The 15,879-nt window shown below is 37.4% G+C and overlaps 3 protein-coding genes and 1 non-coding gene across 4 annotated transcripts; 3 read left to right on the plus strand and 1 right to left on the minus strand.

The window, feature by feature from the left end:
- The first annotated feature begins 2,291 nt into the window (after positions 1 to 2,291).
- LOC130711230 (organelle RRM domain-containing protein 2, mitochondrial-like) lies at positions 2,292 to 4,771 on the plus strand. Its single transcript, XM_057560756.1, has 4 exons — positions 2,292 to 2,527; positions 3,663 to 3,731; positions 3,859 to 3,965; positions 4,453 to 4,771. Exons 1-4 carry the CDS (start codon positions 2,380 to 2,382, stop codon positions 4,552 to 4,554), a joined length of 426 nt encoding a protein of 141 aa, XP_057416739.1. The 5' UTR covers positions 2,292 to 2,379; the 3' UTR covers positions 4,555 to 4,771.
- Positions 4,772 to 10,038: 5,267 nt separating this feature from the next.
- On the plus strand, positions 10,039 to 11,302 carry LOC130711766 (uncharacterized). The gene is made up of 2 exons (XM_057561498.1): positions 10,039 to 10,191; positions 10,711 to 11,302. Exon 2 carries the CDS (start codon positions 10,775 to 10,777, stop codon positions 11,201 to 11,203), a length of 429 nt encoding a protein of 142 aa, XP_057417481.1. The 5' UTR covers positions 10,039 to 10,191; positions 10,711 to 10,774; the 3' UTR covers positions 11,204 to 11,302.
- On the plus strand, positions 10,439 to 10,579 carry LOC130716426 (small nucleolar RNA snoR137). Its single transcript, XR_009012039.1, has one exon. It is a non-coding gene; the product is annotated as a small nucleolar RNA snoR137 (small nucleolar RNA).
- Positions 11,303 to 11,330: 28 nt separating the features above from the next.
- Positions 11,331 to 15,578, minus strand: LOC130711765 (protein SIEVE ELEMENT OCCLUSION B-like). The gene is made up of 7 exons (XM_057561497.1): positions 15,285 to 15,578; positions 14,542 to 14,646; positions 13,987 to 14,435; positions 13,554 to 13,663; positions 13,248 to 13,390; positions 12,500 to 12,991; positions 11,331 to 12,337 (listed from the first exon to the last, which is right to left on the minus strand). Exons 1-7 carry the CDS (start codon positions 15,474 to 15,476, stop codon positions 11,720 to 11,722), a joined length of 2,109 nt encoding a protein of 702 aa, XP_057417480.1. The 5' UTR covers positions 15,477 to 15,578; the 3' UTR covers positions 11,331 to 11,719.
- Positions 15,579 to 15,879: the final 301 nt, after the last annotated feature.

Genomic DNA, 15,879 nt, shown 5'->3' on the forward strand with positions numbered 1-15,879 from the left:
GAATACGATTCTTAAGGATTGAACTCCGCCTTAGAGGTTCTACATCACGACTACCACCATTGGGTGCTATGATCTTCTTTTATCTCAATTTTTAGTTTCATAAATTTTAAAACTCTTTTCAAAAACCATTTTTAAAATCTCAACCACAATCGGGACAATGTGTAATAGGCGCGCTATCATATTTTTCGCTAGGGTGTAATTTTCAAACGGTTGCAATTCTTTGGTGGTTTGAAAATGACGAAACCACCATATTTTTTGTAGTCCTTTTTGGCATGTTAACTTTGATTAAGGTTGATTTTAGTTTATGTTCAAGACTTCAGGCGTTAGGGAAGGCCAATAAATCTTGTTTCCCTAGCGTCAAAGCTCGTGTGTGATGGAGAGTTTCATTTGAGGATGACAATTGGATCCCTAACTTAGGTAGAACTATAAGATGTGGTGTTGTTTTGCATCATCAGGATGGGCGATAATGTCTAGAATCTCTTGTTCCAACAATGGAGATGCTTTCATACTAGCTACTTGCTGTTGAGGTTGGACTACAACATGCTTTGTCTTGTATTTGTAGGGAACGCATCAGGGTTGGAAATGTTTTCCCTCTTTCTAGTTGATCAGGGAGAAGCCTAGATCGATCGGAGAACGGGGAAGAAGATACGAGGTCGGTCGGGAAAGGTTGAGTTGAGATCACCGTCCCAGGAGGGGGTTCTGCAAAGAACTCTGAAGCTTAAGTTAGTTGAGAGAAACCTTGGTTGTATTTTGTGTGTGGTGAGATAGTGAGAGATAGATACCTTGACTCTTGGAAACTTGAGGCCTTTTATACTCCTGGAGTTCTGAAGGGAGGGTCCCAGCCAGCGAAAGAACGTCATGAATGCCTCGGGCATCTAGGTGACCCCTCGCTCCCCCCTCGCAATTCTTTGGTGGTTTGAAAATGACGAAACCACCATATTTTTTGTAGTCCTTTTTGGCATGTTAACTTTGATTAAGGTTGATTTTAGTTTCTGTTCAAGACTTCAGGCGTTAGGGAAGGCCAATAAATCTTGTTTCCCTAGCGTCAAAGCTCGTGTGTGATGGAGAGTTTCATTTTAGGATGACAATTGGATCCCTAACTTAGGTAGAACTATAAGATGTGGTGTTGTTTTGCATCATCAGGATGGGCGATAATGTCTAGAATCTCTTGTTCCAACAATGGAGATGCTTTCATACTAGCTACTTGCTGTTGAGGTTGGACTACAACATGCTTTGTCTTGTATTTGTAGGGAACGCATCAGGGTTGGAAATGTTTTCCTTCTTTCTAGTTGATCAGGGAGAAGCCTAGATCGATCGGAGAACGGGGAAGAAGATACGAGGTCGGTCGGGAAAGGTTAAGTTGAGATCACCGTCCCAGGAGGGGGTTCTGCAAAGAACTCTGAAGCTTAAGTTAGTTGAGAGAAACCTTGGTTGTATTTTGTGTGTGGTGAGATAGTGAGAGATAGATACCTTGACTCTTGGAACTTGAGGCCTTTTATACTCCTGGAGTTCTGAAGGGAGGGTCCCAGCCAGCGAAAGAACGTCATGAGTGCCTCAGGCATCTAGGTGACCCCTCGCTCCCCCACCGTAGGATCCACCTGTGGCGCATGTCCCTCTCAGAGATCCTACGGCTCAGGGTTCATCGTAACCCACTACCTGACCTCGAGATGTGACCTCAGCCTCCAAAGTACAGGTTGTGGGACCCGCGACGGGATAGTTGACTAGATCTTTCTCAAAGTGCCACGGAGCCACTTATTCTTCGATCGGTCCGTCTCGGTTAGGAGGGGATCTGTCGTCCCTGGGTGTGGTCTTGCCCTTGGTGGACTGGTCGTCCCAGGGAGCGATCTTCACCTCGCCCGTACCTGAGCATCACTCGGTATATTCCCTAGATGTCCGTCCCTGCTTGTGTTGTGGTGGTCGTCTCTTTCATCGGCCGCGCGGGATTGCCGATCTTACGGAGCGGTCTGATCACCCCTCGTAGGGCGGGGGTCATTATGGGCGTTTGGACAGAGGGGTTTCTCCTTGCCCCAGAACACTAGTGTTATTAAACTAAATGTATAAGAAATAACATATAAATATTTTTCGATGCTCCAGAAAACATAAACATATACTACTAATTATTAAGAACATTCTAAACTTTTCAAAAAAAAAAATGAACATTCTTTTTTTCTTGAAATTAAAATGAACATTCTAGATTTTTTATATTACAAATTAAAATTTATAGAAAACTAATCAATAATCATTATATATATTTTTTATTTTGCGTATATAGCCGCTGCTGCCTGCTGCTCAGATTTTTTTTTTCTACAGCCGCAAAACTCATCACGCTAGGGTAACCCTTTTTCTAGAATTCTCTCTATCGTCCCTTTTCCGTCAGCCATGGCAATGAGGGCAGCAGTGGCGGCACCGCGCGGCTTACGGCGGCTTTTCTGCACGAACTCGACCTCTCCTTCTTCCCCTTTCACTCTAACAGGCCCTCCAACCACCCGACAGATGGGTGAGCCCAGCACCAACCTCTTCGTGTCCGGTAACACCTTCTCCTTTTCCCTTATTACGCCCTCATAATTTCCCTTCACTATTGCAAAATAAAATAAATTCATTTTTACTGTGAATTGTGAACTGAATGTGTTTATTTTGATACTATTGTGCTTGTTTTAATCTTTTGATCACGTTAAGGTTTGAGCTAGATGTTGTGTGTCTGTTCGCGTGTGTGATCCAGAATTTTCTAATTGTCAAAAAGTATTTTTATTTTAATCATGTGAAATACTGCTGATGAATGAAGTTTTGTGTGCTTACAAGTTACAACAATGATTGAGGAACTCAGGAACTGAAGAATAATTAGCTAGAGGAGTTGACAGTTAAGACTCTTTTATCTGAATTAGTAGAGAAATCGATAGGTATAATGAAAAACCCTTAACCCTAAACTAGAGGGCACACGGTGAAAAGTAGAGATTAAACTGATTATATAAGCCAGAGTAACCCTACAATAAATGAACATTCTTTAGTCCTGACAAAGTGCCTTCTAGGACCTTGATATGAGTATCATCACTCGACCCAAAAGGAGCCTGTGATCTAGAAAGGACATGTCCCTTAGAAACATACTTAGCTGGGACCAGAGTAAGGTGTGTAGATTGATTGCTGTTTTTGCATCCTACCTGTTTTGATTCAAACTGCGCATCAATGTTGTTAATGGCGGAGAGCCAAAAACCCGCCATATTTGACAGATTAGTGTATGGCGGAGTGTGGTAGGATATCGGCCATGGTGGAGAGTCTAAAACCTGCCATGGAAGATATATGACAACACTGCTATGCAGTGTCAGGAAGTTGAATATTCTGTAAAGAACTATATCCGTATGGCCTTCGAAGGAATGTTTTAATGCATTTGCAATTTCTATCTCTTATTAAACAACAACACAAGACTTATCCCACTAAGTGAGGTTGACTATATGGATCACACTATGTTAGCTTGATCAAAAATCTGATTTTGAGGATATTATAGATATGAGATCATTTTTAACAATATCTTCAAAAGTTCTTGTTGGCCTACCTCTCATTCTCCCAAAAAAAAATGGAAAATTGTATATTGCATTGCTGAAGCTCCATCATTTTTCCCATGCAAGATGTCATCAGTTTGGGTAACTATCTATCTTAATGTATTTCAGGGCTCAACAAGCGTACAACAACAGAAAAGTTACGGGAAGAATTTGCAAAATTTGGTGAAGTTGTTCATGGTCTGTTGTCCTTCTTTGAGCATATGTTAACAGTGAAATTGTTCAGCTATTTATGCTTTTACATTTTGTACTTATCTTTTGAAAATCTTCTCTGAAACCATAACGGTTTTCCATTTGTTGTTTTCAGCAAGGGTGGTAACTGATCGAGTCTCAGGTTACTCCAAGGGTTTCGGTTTTGTGAAATATGCAACTATTGAAGAGGCCAGTAAGGGCATTCAAGGCATGGATGGCAAGGTAAGCTTAATTAAACTTGCGCACACCACTATGGGGAGAGTGAGAAATTTCTTTCTTTCAGAACACTGCTATCTCAGATTTGTCTTATCTGTGTATATTCATGCAAAATAAGACTTCAATTTTGCTTGTTCATGACAGTGAACATACCAACACAACAATATAGACCCTGACATTAGGAGATGGAAATATTATTACTTGACCGTGTCGATAATCCTTCACTATTCTTGAAGCGCAATTATACATGTACCTTTATTGAGCTTGCACTCTCATCTTTATTGTATGAACTTTGAACTCAAGTTATGCTCAATTTTCCCTGTAAATCATGTGTCAATTACTAGGCTTATAAACGTGTAGACTTTGATTTAGCAACTATAATTGAGTTTCATTCACAGTCTGTTGATGTTTATAACCTTGTTCATGCTAATATTTTGGAGACCTTTCTCTTTGTTACAATGATGCTGATTGATGCTGCCCCCATGCAATTCAGTTTTTGGATGGATGGGTTATATTTGCAGAGTATGCAAAATCAAGTCCAGCACCTGGACAACAACCTGCAAACAATATGACAAATCCTTATGCACGGCAGTAGTTCTTGTTGTTCATCAGAAACATTCTTACACCTTATTGAACTGGTCTTGCATTCGTGGAGAAAATCATTAAACTGTTATTTGTTTACCGGGCGTGTTTATCTGATTTGACATAAGAAATTGGATGAGAATGAGATTAACATTGGTTATCCTACTTAGAATGTGAATGATGTTATTGTCGTTGATTTTATATTTGAGTATACATAGTGTTAATATTTATTTTATTGAGTATTGTTAACACTGTTAAATAAAATATAAAATAAATTATGAATATACTATTACCAATATACATTCACACTGTTGATAATTAAGTATTCTAAATATAAAATGTAACAAACAAATGATGATTATATTACCTGTAATACATTTTACTTTCAATAGATAAAATAGCTAACCAATTTAAGATATACATTATTGATCTTACAATTTAAATTTGAGAAACTTCTTGCAGCAACAACTAGTTAATAAAATTCTATTAGTAATATATAATTATGGTATCAATTTTAATAGTTCTTTTTTTTTTGAAACTATTAAATGGAGTAGCAATTTTGATAGTTTGAAATGGGCTTAATTCTTTTTTGGGCCTTAGGTGATTGTCTTTTTTTGTCTAATGGCCTACACGGCCCTGATGGTTGCTTGCTCCAAAAGAGAGGGGTCATTCTCAAATCTTTGTTTCATTTGAGCTCCTGAGATTCCCTTTATCACAAAAGGAATCAAAACGAATTCGTATTGACTCTCTTAGTGGTGTAGGTTGGGTTTGATGAATTTTTAGCTTAAACATAATCTTAAACAATCAAACTTTTTCTAGTTTGTTGAGATCAAATTATATGAATTTTCACATATTTTCACATTCGGACCTAAATCATTGGATTAGGCGGGTTGATTGGGTTATTATTAAAATAATAAAAAACTTGAAATATTAAAAAATCACAAAAATTGTAATGAATTATTAGAAAATCACAAATGAATTATTAGAAAATCACAAAAATTGTAATGAGTGCCACGAGTCGTTTTGGTAATGAGTATCACATGACCAAAATTGGTAATGAGTACCACTTGACAAAAAGTATGTTTTAGTGTCAAATAATATGACAGTGACAAGTAGCATAAAATAGCACCACATAATGAAAAATAGCCAATTAGGGATGCATGATGCTCTTAATGCCTGATGCTATTCAGGTCAATAGCTTTCGCTTCCGCTGCCATTTAGCGTCCTCCCCAGCTTGCTCTCGATGTCACCATCACGTGGAGGATAACTTACACTGCTTGAGGGATTGCAGGTTTGCTAGGGAAGTTTGGGCCAGCCTGAATGCTCTTTCATGGCCTAGGTTTTTGACTGGTGATATTCAAGCTTGGCTCTGCTTCCACGCTAACGGTGATCATACCACATTGTTCATCACAGCGATTTGGGGAATTTGGCGGTGGCGCAACAATGCCGTCATGGGAGACAATAGTTGGAGTGCGTTTAGTACGACTCAATGAATTCTTCGTGAGCACATTGATTATGCTACCTTCCTATCAACTGATCTGTCGCACATGCCAGGGATGGTGGATGTGGTTCGCTGGAGTCTCCCGCCTGCTGGTAGGCTCAAGCTCAACACAGATGGAGCTTGCGACCAAGCTGGAATGAGATAGGCATGGGGGGTCTTGTGAGGGACTACACTGGTACATGGGTGCAAGGCTTCTACGCGGGTTCTGTTGGTGGTGACCCTCTGAAGGCTGAAATGGAGGCCTTGAAGATGGGTTTGATCATGGTGTGGAATGCAAATTTGAGAAGTGTTATTTGTGAAGTGGATTGCCTTGAAATTGTGCACACTTTAGCTAGCAATAGCTTCCAGTTTCACACTTATGCTTCTGACTTTCTTGATTTAAAACTGATCCTGGATCGTGATTGGGATGTGGATCTCCTGCATATTCCTAGGAGTGCGAATGACGCAACGGATTGTCTTGCAGGTCTAGGTAGTCGTCTCCAATGCTCCTACACTAGTCTTGAGGCTCCTCCTCAAGAGCTTTGTCCCATCTTGGCTAGGGACTTGTTAGCCTTGTAGTTTGTTTTCCTTGTCTTTTAATTTTCCGATGTACCAAAAAAATTACTAAATGACATTAAACCAATCTAAGTTAATGAGTACCAAAAAAGTGAAATAAATCTTAAACTATAAACTATTTTCGAAACCAAAAATTTATCACTCCTCTAGGTGGCACTCTATCATCAATTGTTTTCCTAGGAGGTGTTTGGTAGAAAGTTAGAAAATACATTCTCGAGAATATTTGGAATATCATTCCTGGGTAAGACTTAAGGTGTGTTTGGTTAGAATTTAGGATTCCCTGAAATATTTTTAAATTTTATTTAATTTAAAATTTTTAAAATTCAATGGGAATGCAAGATTCTCAACCCATTTCATGGGAATCAAATGACGGAAGTTATGAAAGTTATGTCATTCCCGGAAATGTTTTATGCCCGGGCATCCAATTTCTAACCTTATAACAAACACGGGAATATGATTCCCTACCTCCACATTCCCGGGAATGTATTTCTCAACCTTGTACCAAACGCTCCCTAGAGTTTTCTCCTTTCCAATGCAATTCTTAATAAATTGATGATGTCATATATTATTTTCTGCATATCTTGGAATTTTGAAAAAAGAAATTGGACTCGTAAATATTTTGAATTTTGAAATATTATGTCTCATAAATATTTTTGAATTTTAAAAGAGTTTAATGAATATGCACTGACAGAGTAAAATAGTTTTACACAGTCATCCAATCAAAGCATGCCACATAGGAGAGATAATTACATTTGACTTTAATTTTAATTAAAAGAATAAGATATTTTCTGATTTGGCGGAATTCAATTGGATGTCTTTGTAAAATTATTTTACACTGTCAGTGCATATCAATTAAACTCATTTTAAAAACCATGATTTTTTTTTTGTTACAACTTTTTTTTTTGTTACAAAAAAAAACCATGATTTAAATTGATACAATAATTAAATAATTTAACTAAATATTTATTGTTATAGAAAATTAATAATTTTCGGACCAAGATTTGGTCATTATAATTATTTTTTGTTTTGTTTTGCATTATAATCATTTTTTCTTTTAAAAGGAAATCACCGAGAAATGTAGTGTGCTATTATAACATAACAGAAAGAGAAAATTTTAACATCAATTATTGTCAATTGTTCATTCTGCTACCAATAAATTTGTCCCCAATATTGTCAAAAAAAGATTGATCTTTCCCTTTAACAAAACCTACTCAACCACGGCCAATAAGGAATCAGCCCTAAATCCACCTCATAAGCAAGTAGTACCTAGTCCAAATCCATATCAAAAGTGACAGCGTCCTCATCATCTGACGTCAAACCATGGGTATTGCTCATTTGAGTCACTCTTTTAGGATCCCGATTTTCCACATCCATCTGATTTCGCGGATGATCCTCCAGATGCGGAAACCTCATTGCCGGATGGGTTGAGGTGTTTGCGGTTCTCCCAACCTTAAACGGCTGACGTTGTCGCAAATTCTTCTTTGTGAGGTTTAACATGCTTACCTCCAGTCGTTGATGACCACAGGCGGAACGGGTTAAGCCGCGGCTTATGCGACCTCCAAGATATCCATCATAGCCACAATTGCATGGTAGTTGCGGTTGCCGGTTCCCCCGCCACCACCTCCAACGAAAGGAGGGTTCCGCTCTCTGCCATTGTAGAGTCGTGCATCCTTAATTGTGTTAAAGAGTTTGCCGCTTCAACACGCCACACCTTGTCTTTCGTCTTGTTCCCTCCTTCATTGCCTTTGAGCTTCTTGCTACCATCATCCATTGTGGCTCTGAAAATGAGACTTAATCCGGAGGAAGGGAAGAAAAGAGAGGGACAAGGGAGAAATGTAGAAGAAGAAAATGAGACTTTCTCTAATCGAAAACTGCTGAACACCGGTGAAGGAAAAAAAAATTATGGGGAGATGGTTTTTATGATACCCATATTATATCATACATAAATTATGTGACCAATAAATAAATTACACTTGTCCACTTTTTACTTATATATATATATATATATTTTTTTTTTTTGAAATTTTTAAAATACATAAGGGTCAATGGTAAATTTCAAGGATTGAAGAGTTAATAAAAAAGTTCTACAACATCTAAAGATAAACATATCTAAACTAATTATATAAGCATTATTTTTCTCGAACATTAGTGACCCATCGGTCTGACCAGTAATTTGTTGACCCAGTACTTAATTGAGAAATACTGGTTCAATGGCCAAGAGGGAAGATGAGCCGAGTTGGGTTGATTAATTTTTTAATGAGCCAATAAATGTAAAAAATAAAAAATAAAAGAGTTCAACAAAATGAAAGTATAAATTTTCTTACTTTTTCATATGTAACAAAAAAAAGGGTTAATCCTCAAATTGATTTCTGTCTTTGTGTCGCCATCTGACCTAGGTCCCTCGCTGGGAAATTATTTGAAAATGTCTTCTTCTTTATAAATCGTTTGAAGCAAGTCCTCGCCGGAGCCCAAAGCTCTAGCGAGAAATGATTTGGATCACTAACGGCGTTAATAAGACTTACGTGGATTTAAAAATAATAATAATAAATTACACATTAAGAAATTAAATTAAATTAACATAAATTACTCGCAAGTTAATTAATTAAAATTACACTTATTGATTAAAAAATAATAATCACAAAAACACCTTTTATGAAAAACAAACTTTCTACCATCTTCTACCCTCTCCATCATTGTCTTCTACCATCTTCATCAATTCTTTTCAGGAAAAAAAAAATTTTATCCATCTGACTTTCTTGGCCACCACTGCCACTTATGGGTTTGAATGAAGGAGCTTGTTTTTATGAGTTTGTTTTATGGGTTTGTGTTTTTGGGTTCTGGTTATGATGTTGAAGACCGGGGGGATTCAATGTTACTGAAGATGAATTAGGGATTTAGAATTGGAGTTAATTCGGGGCAACAATGATTTATACACACCTCATTTTTAAAATACTTCACTTCCACCTATTGTTGTTTTTATCTCTCACCTTTTATTATCTTTCACATCTCATATTTCTCTCTTTCTTGCTTTTTTTCTTTTTCTTCTGATCTCTCTCTTCATTCAACCTCTTCCACCTCAGAAAGAGGTGTGTAAGTAACATTATTGAATTATGGGGAAAAAAATTTGTTTTTGTTAATTAAATTAAGGTTAATTTTTTAATTGATTTTATTTTTCTTAATTAAATTAAATTTTCTGATATGTAATTTATTTTTAAAATCCACGTAAGCATCATTAACCTAATCAACGATCAAGTTCTAGTGAGGACCTACTCCAAACGATTTACAAAGAAAATGATATTTTTCAATAATTTTTCCGGCGAGTGATCTAGGTCAGACAACGACGCAAAAACAGAGACCAATTTGAGAATTAATAATAAAAAAAAAATAATAATACTAAATTTTCTTACAAAGCCCAAGTGCAATCTCTTTGGATCTCACAAAGCCCAATCTTGGTGTTAAATTAGGGTTCTTCGCTTCTGTATAAAACCAGTCAGTGCAAGCTTTCATCACCGCCTCATCCAATTGTTCAAAGGCAACGATAAACCCTAGCCTCGACGGCGAGGCTGAATCAATCGCCGACGGTCGTAATTCTCCGTACGTCTTCCCTCTCCCCCTCTGTCTCCTACTTCATTCAGCTGTGTTTTTCTTCTCTGAATTGTCGCTTTTCGATAGGCGTTGCGTTCTTCATAAGCTTCCAATGGCGAAGAACGTGTCAACGAAAGCGTATAGATTTTTCAATGTCGACCTTCTCTTACATTATAAACAGCTGCATTTATATCACCATTGTAGCTTGTTGCTATGGTCGTATTGTGAAATTCAATTTCAATTTTTGTTTTGCACTGTTGCTTCTTATGGTGAACCCTCCCTTTTTGAATGGGAGATGTTCAAGTTTCCGAAGCATATACAAATGATTCTTCACGAATAGCCAGTTTTAAACAGCGTGGTGCAATCTGCACCATGCTACCTGTCTCCTGGTACATTTCATTTCTACATTTTCATATTCAATTGCAGTTTTTGATAATAATTTAGCTTGATTTTAGGGTTTAGGTTTTAGGGTTTTGCATCTTCATTACCATGGATGTTTTCTTACAATGAAATTTAATTGCTTTGCAGGTTGTGTTTTATGTGAATGTTAATGGGTTACTGAATTTGAAGTAGAAAAGTGAAAATTGTGGAGATGGAACAACTTCCGGCCTCAAATTTACCATCTAAACCAGGGATTAAAGCTAAACCAAACATTAAGAAGCTTCCATCGCCGAGGGAATTGATATCCCACTATGAATCTCAAGGGATGGAGACTGAAGAAGCCTCCTTGAAGGTCATAGAGGATCTTCAGAAGGCATTGTTTGGGGTAATTTCCTCTGGTAGAGGTAAAAAGGATAAGCTTTTAAGTGATTCTTCTAGGAAGATGGATGCGGTTAATAGCAGACTTGCCATTCTTGACATGAAGCTTGACTCAAAGCCTGGGTATGTAGAGACTTTTGCAATTGGGGTTGCCTCAGGCGCTGCCCTTAAAGGAATTGGGGCTGTTTTGCCTCATATCATTGGCCCTCTTTCTCAGATTTGGAATTCTGTAACTATAGCCTCTAAATCTTCTCCTCAATGATGTTTAATTTGTCAATATGTACCATTTGTAGTTGTGATTGAATAAAATTTTGATTCAGAACAAATTATTCTTCAATACAGAAGTGCAATTCCAGCTCCATGTAAACCTTTTAGTTGGAGTGATGCAAATAAATTAATAAGCCTTTATATGAACATTGTAGATGAGTACATTTTGAATTATAATTCTAGACATAATCTTATTCAAGATTTTGACACCTTACTTTGAAATTATGCTTCAACCGACGTAAGGTTATGACTTGTTTCTCCAAGCACTTGGAGTAGTGTAAATAAATTGAAAAAGAATGGGACTCAAAAGTTGTTCAAGCTTAGTCTAAGACAGAATTATAGTTGATATAAACAATGTAGATACTCATTATTAATATTAGTTCTACATTAATAATCTTATTCACGGTCTAGTAGTATGTTTGGGTTCAGGTTTAGATCTAGGAGTAGCTTCTTGCAGGGATCAATTTCTGTAGAAGAATTTACCATGCATCCAAACCTGAAGTGTTGGAATTCACTCATTGCAGCAACGATACATGAAGAACTTTTCCATTGAACGGCCACACTCAGCACAGACAACCTTTTGAGGGATTCTACCATTGACTCCTGGCAGAATCAAACGATTGCAGTGATGTGGGGTTTGGAGTTCTTGCATATAATCATCCATTGCTGGCAAAAACCCTTTATCATTAACCTTATCCTTCCAGTGCTCATGTTCCTCAAGGCACTTTATAAATGTGTCTCCCTTGCCCTGTGCCATTCTCCCTGTGCCTTGATTGATCACAGCCCAACCCTGATCACTGCTATCAAAGCTTAGGATCCTCATTATTCCATGCATTATCTGGTCATTCTCCACTGTCTTGCTCTGCTGTAGTTTGGAGTGCCACATGCTCTCCAGCCTAACCCAAAAGAACCAAATAATAGTAAGGTCAGCAAGTACGTTGCTCAAATTTTCTTCACGTATGGCCTTGTTGATTTTTCTAACTCTCTCTCCTGGGTTGCTTTTTCCCACATAAATGATCTCTAGTGGTATTTGAAGTTCCCTTGCCACTGATTTTGCTGTACTTGTAAATTTTCTGATCCACTCCATATCATCTCCTCCATACAAGCATATGTATTTTCCCGCTGATACCTGAACCAAGCATGCAGCGGACAATGATGATAAACCAATCACATATAGCGTGTTAGCTAATCAACCATAACATTCATTACTCATGTTCCACTTTTTAAACTAGATTACTAGCTTATATGCATATGTTCTTATATAAAAGCAGAGAAGAAAATGGAGACTAACCCAATCAATGAGTAAAGGATCAATTGTATCTGCTAACAGGGTAAGTCCCCATGTTTCCTCCTTCCACAGTGATTCTTCCTTTGAGCTAGAAAATGGATATGCCAGGCTTCCCCAAATCCACATCATGTGTATTGCATTGAGATTCATAACCTTCCCATGGGGGTCCAACACTACAAGGATAGGCTTCCCACTGAAAAGCCACACCTCTTTAATGTACTTGATGGTTGATGGCTCCAGAAGAGAAGGGTCATAAACTGAAAACCATGGCATCATTGATTGCAGCTTCTCGAACCTTTGTTTTGCTTCAGCCCCTGAGGTTCCTTTTTCCACAACAGGAAGCCAAACAAATTCGTATTGACCCTCTACCCTGGTTGAGTCTTGCCTTGACTCTTGATACATTTGTTCAAAAATCATAATCTCTTGTTCAGAGACATGATGGAGGTCTGTTATGTAGAATAACACAATCTTTCTCTTCAAAACATCAATGCTAACCTGAAGACAGAAGCCACTGAAAGTGTGAACAACAACATCATATGCGTGTGTTTGTATTTCTGTCGGCGCATATTTTAACACGGTTTGACCAACTTAAATGGAAATACAAACACACAACTTTTTATCTGATTGGTTAGTTCTGAATTATCTAGCTTGGTTAGTTCAATTTGTTGTTGCCAAATTGCATTATTATCATTCTCATTAGGATATTATTTAAGGATCAAAGTGATGACACTAAGAACAGATTCTGAGCTACCCTTTTCTTGGTAGAACCATCGAAGAGTGGCAACAGATCATCCTTGCTGCAAAACAGAGCTTTAAGAACCTTCATGTTATCTAGATGCAATGTCTCAAAAAGGCGCCGAAGTGTTTGAAATGCTTCTATCTGTTTGTTGTCATCTGCATCATAAAATGATGTTACCAGGCATAGACATTGGATGTATTATTATACACAAAGAAAACAAGACAATGCTTCTTGTCATCTTCATCTACATCATTAATGTCCATGATCCACATTGAACATACAAACACGTGACATGACCTAGTAAGTGGATTAACTTACCTAAGTGCTGATGACAAAGGGCTAGTTGTTTCCGAAGGTGGCTATTTATGTTATCGAGCTTATGAACCAAACTGGAAAGCTCCCAAGTCTCTATTGTTGATATCAGGTATCTGACAAAAGAAATTAAGAAGACATAATATAGATAAAGTCACGGTCGCTCTAGACAGACATACAAGGTGCACGACACCCAATCGACACAAGCAATTTCTAGGGTTTCACGTCAACAATATGCAGATGCTTCAAAAACACATTCTGGATACTAATTTTCAGAATGCAATTTTAAAAGTACATTCCATAAATAGTTTCCAGAATGTATTTTTGTAGGTTTGCACATGACTAACGGTTTTTTATTGCCATAAATTGCATGTATCGCTTGGATGTCTGCGGTGTGCAGATGATTCTTATAAGTCACGAACAAAGTAGGCATATATACCCTTGAGCCAGACCAACTATGCCTAAAACATGTGAAGCACATGCCACAATACTCCGAATGGTCCAATAGACAGCACTTGGAATAAGAGTGGATACATTCAACATTTCTGGTGCTTCAGGGTCAATGTACTGAGAGGGAAGCTCATGGAACTCAACAATGCAATTGGCAACATCTAACATGGCCTTGAGAAGGTTGTTCACTGTTTCAAACTTGGGTCCCAAAGCTTCCACTTGTTCAAGTGTTTCATGGATTTGCTTCAGCATTGCAACAGACTTGGCAAGACGGTTGGTGGCATAGAGCTGAGCCATCAGCCAAAACTCCCCCAAGTTTGCTGCAAAAGCTGCTAAACCAATCACCACTTTAGTATCCCATGAATAGCTTGAGAGCATGCTCAGTATTTCTATGGTTGTGGCATGGGCGTCTCCACCACCTACACACTTGCAAGATATCTGACACAACACAACCATGAGAAACATTAATATGTTGCCCCTGCAAATTTATTAAGAGTGAAAAGCAAAGGATTATTCTGCTTATTAGAGGGGAGTATTATAAAACCTCGCAGGAAATTTTGTTAATTGTGTGGTAAGAAATATCTAGCATATCAGCTAAGTCAGATTGGTGGGAATTGTCCTCTATGGCTCCCAATTGCTCTTGCTTTCCCTGTGTAAATTTTCAAAATGACCATCGAAAGTTGTTAAGTAAAATCATTAGAGTGATATAGTAGTATCTGTATGCAAAACTAACTAAAAGCTAAAATTAAAACTAAGACTAATAACTGCCTTGGTTTAAGTTGAGAATGTTGTAGCATCAGTGTGATTTTAATAACATAGACATAAATGAAGGTCTTATCCCACTAAGTGAGGTTGGCTATATGAATCACATGATCCATTTTAAATATTCGGTCGATTTTGGTTACCGCAGGTCTAAGATAACCTTCCTCCTTCATTCGGACTTAGGAATTTAGGATCAACTATGACACAACATAGATGAATTTGATCTTAATATAATAGAAAATTATAAACAAATAGAGCTGATGCAGTTGCGGTCATATAGAATTTATAAATCTTCAAAATCATGATGTTAATCACTTGACAGAACTTGATTTGAAACTATGATTATTTAATAAAACTATGATTACAGCATGGGATTTTATGTCTTACTAGTATTATTGTTATTTTACTATATTCTAAATTTTTTAATACTAGTTAATTGTGTCCGCAGATGCAAGAATTGCTCTAATTATGAACCAAATGCAAAATGATACTAAATCTAATACACACACACTGAACTACACATACCTGAACAATGTGAGGGATGAAAGAGGCACGGTGGAAAATGTCCTGAACAACATTAAGAAGAGGTCTAACGTTAATATGTCCACCAACTGGAGCATGAGTAGCACGAATTTGTTTGGTCATGACAGTGTCATCTGATGCTGAAAATATGTGGCGGTTGGCCCTGGATTGCATCTTCCTGGGAGTGATTTCCATGTTTATGAACAGAAATTAAGTAATGGCTGCAACAAATTAAGGATGAATTAATCAATGGCTGAAAAGTGAAAATGGTTTTAGTTAGTGCTAGCTAGTTCTAGGCCTAGTGTCAATGGCCTCATATATAGTTATTGATGCCCAATTCTGTGTATTTTCTACCTTGCTTGTGTTTGGGTTCAATAAAATCATATAAAGTATCAAAGGTGAAATTCGAAGGTGGGATAAAGTGGCCGAATTTATACCTTTCATCAGTTATGGCTTTCGTATTGTTGGTATCTTCTGTCTCAGACTCTCAGTAGTAACACTATCACACGAGTGTTCTACACTTTTATGGTACTTTTATTTGTTTCCTTGTTAGTTACTCATTAGTCTCATTATATTATTATCATAAAGTTAAACTAAC

Source organism: Lotus japonicus, chromosome 4 (assembly GCF_012489685.1).
Source record: "Lotus japonicus ecotype B-129 chromosome 4, LjGifu_v1.2".
In the NCBI taxonomy this organism is placed as follows: Eukaryota; Viridiplantae; Streptophyta; class Magnoliopsida; order Fabales; family Fabaceae; genus Lotus; species Lotus japonicus.